Consider the following 8,140-nt stretch of genomic DNA (forward strand, 5'->3'; position numbering starts at 1 on the left):
ACCTTGAGCTTCTTTCCCATCTCTCTCTCAACGGAAGCATGAAATTTTTCGGAAGCATTCAAAGGTTTCTGCCTTTCTCTTAATAAAGAAAATCAAAGACATCTTGCTAAAATTATCAACTAGCAAAAAGAAATACTTACTTCCATACATGGACTCCATGCTCATTGGACCACACAAGTCAGCATGAACAAGTTGAAGTACAACTGATACTCTCCATGGCTTTCCAATGGGAAACAACCTTCACGTCTATTTGGAGACCACACACTCTTCACACTAAGTTGCTCCCTTCAACGTCGATAATCCATGAACCATCTTCCTTTCTTCTAGTTGTCTCAAACTTCTGAAGTTCAAATGGCCATAATGCATATGCCATAAGTTTGTCATTTCTTAATAATCAACTGCAACATTCACTCTACCAATCTTTGAGATGTCCACTGGGAACATGTTGTTTTGGGTTCTTGGCATAACAATGACTTGTTTCTTGGTTCGTTCATCACGAATGATACAACTATCACCTTCGAATAATACAACGTATCCTCTCGATAGCAATTGGGCCACGTTGAGGAGGTTATATGCCAATCCTAGCACATACTGAACACCATGTGGTTGCTTCATGCTTCCATCTCGAGAAGCCACATTCACTGTGCCAATGCCTTCCACCCTCATCTCCTTGTCGTGTCCTAAACGCACACTCTCTGTCTTGGAATTGTCTAGTTGACAAAAGAATTGCTTTTCACAGGTCATATGGCGTGAGCATCCGCTATCTATCAACCATACTGAGCTTGATTCACCTCTACTATCACAACTGGCCATGAACATATTGCTCGGTTTCTCTTTCTCCTCGGCTACCAGTATACCTCCTTTCTCTTGGGGTTTTCCTCTCCCCCAACACTCCGCCTTGTAGTGGCTGAATTTTTACAATTAAAGCACTGTATGTTGCTTCTTGACTCACTGCTTCTATCGCCACCTCTGCTCATTCCTCTTCCTCGAGAGAAACTTCTTCCTCGTCCTCTGGTAGAATTCCAGGCAGCATGCCCATTGGAGTTTCCTTTCTCTTTGACATTCAAAGCTGAGCTCTCCCCTTTCACATGTAGAGTTTTCTCACTAACCTTCTTTGAGGATCTGTTGACTGTAATCTCGTGGGCTTGCAGTGACTACCTGAGCTCATTAAGGGTGAGGTTCAAGAGATCTCTAGACTCCTTCAAGGCAACGGCTACATAATCAAATTTTGGTGCCAGACTTCGCAGCACCTTGGACACTACTTCAGCTTCAGAGGGCTTGTGCCCAAGCCCCTTTACTTGGTTAACAATTGTTATCACTCTCAAGCAATAGCTTTGAACACTCTCGCTGTCCTCCATCTGCAAGGTCTCAAAACTTTGTCAGAGTGCCTGTTTCCTCACCGTCATTATCTTGGATGAACCCTGATACTGCTTCTTAACTATCTCCCATGCTTCATGCATTATCTCGGTCTCCGCTATTTGATCAAGTATCGGTCCATCCACCGCCTGTTGAATGAGGCATAGGGCTTTAGTATCCCTCTTCTTGTTCTCTCTCTGCTTCACTTCATCCTCTCCATCGCATATCCCCTTCTCAACAAGTTCCCAGAGCTCTTGAGATCGGGAAATAGTCTTCATCCTCAAGCTCCACCTTCCATAGTCTTCCCCCTTGAAGACCGATACACATGGCTGTGTAAGGCTCACTGGAGTGTCAGCAGCCATCATCTCTAAGCTCTGATACCAGAATGTTGAGTTTCTTCGAAGAGTTTCTCCACTCTTCAGTCACTGGAGACTCAGCACACACCTGCAACAAAGTTACAGAACATACACAACCCACCAAAAGTCTCTCAGACTTAATTCATTCAACTGAGAAAGTCATTCATTCTACATTACTTACTAAAAGGTCATAGTAACCTTTGAGAGGTAAGGAACATATCACAGTACAACACGTGCAAAATTAAAAAAACAGAAAGAACAAAAAGCTACATGCATTAAAACACCCCATATTGGGTTCAGATCTCCACATACACTATATCAGCTAGCATTAACTGAAGCCACCCTTTTTCTTTCCTTATTGTGTACATGCACAACACCATGCATATCCCATCATCTCCATCATCTAGGCCGGCTAGCATCAAGCACCTCAAAGCTTCGATCACATCCTAACATAAATATGTGATAAGTTGGTGCATAACTTGGATGGTGGTGGAGTACATGGTGGCGATGTAAGAGTAATGCGTGTAGCACTGCTGCTAGAGCCATGGTGGCTAGCTAGTGTTTGGCCGCCAGCAATGTCGATGGTGTAGATATCAATTATGATTGTTTTTGAACCCTCCACATGCTCCTTGAGTCCCTTCAAAATGTCATTGGCAATGCAAAGGAAGATGATGGAGATGACGATGGAGGTGGTGAGCATGATGGAGCCTATGTGGCCAAAGAAAGCTAGGTTGACGATGTTGAATCCGAAAGATCAAGAGAAGCGATAGAGAACGGTGAAGGTGATGGCGAAGATTGCCATGTCGGTGGCCACCCAGAATTTTATTATCTCCTTTTCTATTTTGCACCATAATCCCTTTATTTATTTATTTATTTATTTTTTTGTGTCGCTTGTTTTTTTTTTTTCAATCTTTCTCTTTGTCTTCCCTCTTGATATTTTTTTATTTTTCTTTTATTTCTTGGCAATGAAATGTGTACTCCGGTCATTTTTCTATTGAATAAGAAGGGAAGGTTGCCTCATTAAAAAAATATATTCAATATATATTTAAATAGTATTAGTTTCCACTAGACTTGTCCAAGGGCCGGGCTACCCGCCCAAGCCATAAGGCTTGCCCGAAAAATGGGAGGGTTTGGACAAATATATAGAGCCCAATGTTCGGGTCTTGGACAAAAAGAGAAGTTCATTTTAAAAATGGCCCTGGTTTGATTTTCATTATTAAAAACCCGACCAGGCCCGGCCCGGCTCGAATTATAAAATATATTTATTAATTAGTTCTGTATATACTTATATATATAATGGTTTGAATTTCCATTGATTATTTTTTAATTAGTTTTGTATATACTTATATAATACATATTTATTGTTGATTGTCATTGATTATAATTGTTTGAATTTTAGTTGTTATAATTGTATAAATATTTGCATTTGGTATTTTAATTTTTAAGTGTTTTGTTAAATAATATTTGATCATATTCACATATTAATATTATTGTTAAGTTTTTTTTTTATAACTTATATATTATTTGATGAAAAACCTATTTGGGCAGGCTTGGGCGAGCCTTGGGTAGAGACCATTAAATTTGGGCTGGTTCTGGCAAGGGTTAAGGCCCAGATTTTCGGGCAAGGCCGGGTTTGGACAAGTTTGAATTTTAGTAATTATGGATAAAGCCAGGCCCGAACCTGGCCCATCCCGGCCCATGGACAGGTCTAGTTTCCACCACTTGATGGAGACGTTATGGTTTTTAGTCATATTAATATTTTCAAAAACCATTCGTTAAATATATTTATTTAATTAGATATATTAAATATTTCTTTTAAAAATATCATTAAATTTTTACAAAATAATACTCCATATGATATAAGAAAAGGTTGCAAACTCTATTAATCATTGGTAATTGATGTTGGAGCCGTGATTAATTTTTGCCTTTCAATAAAATCACTTTTTTTTTTTAATTTCTGTATAGAATTGATTAGATAATTTAATTTGGTCTTATGGAATAGTACATAGAGATATCATATGAACATATTTTTATTGAAAAGATTAAAATATACAATGATATTTAGTATAACCTCACAAATATATACTCACTAATTAACTATATACACATTCAAGATTTGTTTGATACAATTTTTTTTTTGTTATTAGTTTATTTTTCAAATAGGACAGAAGTACAACATAATTTCATAAATTTTTTATACTAAAAAATTATAATAAATTATTTTTAACAAATTACAGAACAATAAAAAATAAACCTATTTTTGATAAAATTTTAAAATCTAAATTATCCTTAATACATACGTAATCCCAACAAAATATAGTAAAAATGGTATGCAGCACGTACGCTAGAATTCAACAGGTTGTATTGCGTTGTATTATTTCTGCTATTATCACCTACAAATCAATCCATTAAAATATCTAAATAAACCCCAGAAATGGCTTATCTTCTAAGCAAACTACTTATTACTCAAACACTTAATCTATACAAAAGAACAATCCCACTTAAGGTCCACAAACTAAGCATCAAAATCATCATTAAATAATAATAATAATAATAATAATAATAATAATAATAATAATAATAATAATAATAATAAATTATTTCCAATTAATAAAATTGAAATTACCCGAAAAGTCTCTCCAAGTTTTACTTATTCACAAATTGTCCAACTCAATTTGGGTATTATAAAAAAAAAATATTTTTTTTAATTTACTTTTTAAAGCTTCTCTTATAAAGATAGCTGACATTGACCGAAATATCTCTCAGCATTTTAAGAGGAAACACATAGTATTAAACAGAAAGATCAGATATTAAATATAAAAAATAAATATTAAACGAAAAAATAATACATTAAGTGAATATATATGTGTTTACACATAAATATGTAATGTGAAACAAAAAATATACTTATTAAACAAGAAGTACATGTAAATAGAATAAATTGACATAATTAGCTACAGTTGAAAATAAAGTAAACTGACAAAAAATAGTCGGAAAAATTCATTTGTCATAAGGTTTGTCTGAAAAATTTTAAAATTTTGAGGGATTTATAATTAATTTTTTCTTAATAAAAAAAAATAACAATAAAAAAATTGTGGTAGTAGTGTCACCAACTTGTCTCTCTCATGGCCATACATCGACCATAACACACACACACTCTCTCTCTATATCCACACGTGCTCATCACGTGTAAACCAGCTAATGGTTGGCCATAAGATAACAATGAAGATAGGAAGAGCGCTAGCAAACTCCTTAATTTTGTTATCTAGTGACATAGGAACCCCCAAGGAAGCTTCACTCTCCCATCTGTCCCTCAGTCTCATTCAACTATTTTAAAGAGAGAACATGCTCATAATATTGATGAATTAAAAAAAAAATGATTTTCATAAATTACAAGAATTATATGTATAACAATAAATATAAATTTTAAATAAAATATTAACAAAAATAAATTGAATATTGACTTGTATAGGAGAATTCGAAGATAGTAATATAACATACAGTGGAGTAAGAGAATGTAATGAATCACTATAATAAAAATGATAAATAGTAATAGAGAACCGATCGATCATACGAGAATGTGGAATCAGAGTTTCTGGTGGTGACTTGTCTTTATGGTAGTACCCTTTCTCTCATCATTACTAGTTGGTTGTGATCCTTTCTAACAAAAATTGCTAAAACTAATTAGAAACTTAAATTATTATTCTCCCATCAACAAATTTATATAAGTACATTAATATTTTTTGAATTATATATACCCAAAAGTATATTTTAATCTTGATACTTAAAATGACAAAAAAAAAAAAAAATGACATAGCAATTGAATTATCATAACATTATTAATATCGGAGCTAAACAAAAGGATTTAGACAAAAATATATAGTTAAGAATCAAAATTGTAATTTTCAAGTTTAAGCAAGAAATATATTTTTTTTTAAGTGATAAAGCAAATGACAAATGGGTATGAAAATGCACTAGTTATGGTGGCTTGATAACAAGAAATATATTTTCCTCTTACATTATGTATATGTGGGTAAAGTACAATAATGGCTTCTAAGATATACCTAAAAATGCATATTGATCTTATAACTACAAAAAATGCATTTTGGTTTTCACACTACAATCTTGCTTCAACCTAATCATTCTCTCTAATTTTGCCAACAAGAGGGCTAGTGATTTATCGCCACATCCACAATGCAGTTAAACAAAAGGGCTAACTTGCACATAAAGATATAGTTCAAGAATCCACATCTACAAGTCTCAAGTTTAATTAAGCATCAAATTTCACTTTCATTTACACAGTATGTATGTATGTATGTACATGCTAAGAATCATTAAACTAAGGATAAGATAAATAAACACAAGATTGTGACTATAAATACACGAGCATATATCATGATAAGGTAAGATATGCATGCATGTACAGAGTAATGAAATGAAGAGGTTGTCTTGGAAGCACATGCAGTTGTTTTCATGTAGAGCCCCCCATGAATTAAAGCCTTAAACAACTTGTCTGCCATGTCTAATAGAATCTCATCGTCATCCTCCTTCGTTAATTAATTTCCTGCCCATATTATTTGTAGGCCAAACTGTTTGTTAGGAGGCCACTTTCACCATGAAGAATATGAGGTCCTATTTATAGTAGTTGTGTGATCTTCTTCCTTCTTTCTTTCTCCTCTTTAGTTTTCTTAACATGGCTGGCATGTTACCTGGTGTTGAGTGTGCCCGGAGAAGAAGGTTTCATCAAGGCGGCTCTTCGGACTCTTCAATGGGTTCTCGCCGTTCATCTTTTTGTTTATACACTACTAGCCATGATAGCCATCTCAACTCCAACTCCAACTCTAAGGTTTGATGTTCATCATTCATCTCCATTTTCAAAACTTCATGGTATTTAATTAGTACTATATATATATATATATATATATATATATGTTTGTATAGCAAAGGAGTGGTTCATTGAACAAAGAGTTTCATGCTTTGGCACTTGGAAGTATTGCAAGAGAGGCTAAAGAGAGGTTGGATGAGAGATTGAGAGCACAAAGAACCTCAGAGATAAAGAGGTAATTAATTAATAAACTATTTTATCTTTGAATTTAAGATATATATATATATATAATGATTTGAATTAATGAAGTGTTGATGAAATGAATGTAGGTATAAGAGTATGGAAAGCATAAAGATTAATAAGAATGAAAGTGGGAGTGGAAGTGTTCATAGAGAGGTGTTTTGCTCAAAGAAAAGTGCAAGGAAGTTTAGTTGGATGAAGTTGGGATGGAAAAGGTCAGAAGAAGATGAGTGTGTGGTGTGCTTGGAAGAGTTTAAGAGAGGAGATATACTTGTGCATTTGCCATGCTTGCATAGGTTTCATTGGACTTGTGTTGTTCCTTGGATTGAGGCTAATTCTCATTGTCCTTGTTGTAGAACTAGTGTTTCCCTTGCTTCTCTTGAATCTTGTTGAGCTTATTTTATTTTATTTTATTTCTTCTTTGTGTGAATTTTAATTAATAATATATATCAAGAATGTTTTTTGTTCTTTTTATGTGTGGATTAATTATTGGATTGTGAGAGTCAAGTTGATGTTTTTATCAAAAGGAGAATGAGAAGAAGTCTGTGTTATCCATTGAAGAGTTCCGTGAAACAAAGAAAAATGGCATGGGTTTTTGCATGTGACCCCCTCACTCTATTTTTTTTAAAACAAATCATGTGTTTTAAAGAAGAAAATCATGGACTTTTTTTGTTTATTAAAAAGAGAAGATGTTATTGTATTTTATATATTGTATAAGATTTAATATAAACAAAGGGGTAGAAGAAAAGTTGTTTTAAAGAATTTCTAAATGTGAGAGACTAGCAAAATAATTTCATTACTTTTCAAGGGGGTGGAAGTAAAAAACCCCACAGAATGATTGTGCTTTTCTTTTCCTTCTCAAAAGTGCAAACATAGCTACCTCCCCATGTGGGGCAACAACCAGTGTTTGTTACACAAGGGATTCGTGTTTGTTAAATAAATAAATAAATAATTAAATAAATAATATATATATATATATATATTAGTTTCTTTTAATAAAATTATAAGTTTCTGAGATCTTGATGTTTGAACATATATGTGCTGATTCTCATGTTTGTTTGTTTTTTGTGTTGAACACTTGAACTACCATTCCAAACTCTAGTTGCTATTTTAATTTTCACATATGTTCATTTTTATGAAATATTATTAATAAATTTAGTAATTTCAATAAAATGTTTAAAAGTAACCTCTCTTAGACTATCTTTGTAAGAGATTAATTTCAACTATACATATACATACATGTATTTATATCATTTTTTTTCTCAATATATTGTCATTTTTTAAGTCACTCCAACTCTTTTATAACCCATGCTCTTCTTTTAGCTCCTATACTTTGAATGGTTTATCCTTTAATTTTTTTTAA

The 8,140-nt window shown here is 33.3% G+C and overlaps 1 protein-coding gene across 1 annotated transcript; it reads left to right on the top strand.

Annotated features, from left to right (window-relative positions):
* The first annotated feature begins 6,115 nt into the window (after nucleotides 1–6,115).
* LOC120254218 (probable E3 ubiquitin-protein ligase RHY1A) lies at nucleotides 6,116–7,245 on the top strand. The gene is made up of 3 exons (XM_039262365.1): nucleotides 6,116–6,558; nucleotides 6,654–6,772; nucleotides 6,867–7,245. Exons 1-3 carry the CDS (start codon nucleotides 6,406–6,408, stop codon nucleotides 7,168–7,170), a joined length of 576 nt encoding a protein of 191 aa, XP_039118299.1. The 5' UTR covers nucleotides 6,116–6,405; the 3' UTR covers nucleotides 7,171–7,245.
* The last annotated feature ends 895 nt before the right edge of the window (nucleotides 7,246–8,140 follow it).

Source organism: Dioscorea cayenensis, chromosome 3 (genome assembly GCF_009730915.1).
Source record: "Dioscorea cayenensis subsp. rotundata cultivar TDr96_F1 chromosome 3, TDr96_F1_v2_PseudoChromosome.rev07_lg8_w22 25.fasta, whole genome shotgun sequence".
NCBI lineage: Eukaryota > Viridiplantae > Streptophyta > Magnoliopsida > Dioscoreales > Dioscoreaceae > Dioscorea > Dioscorea cayenensis.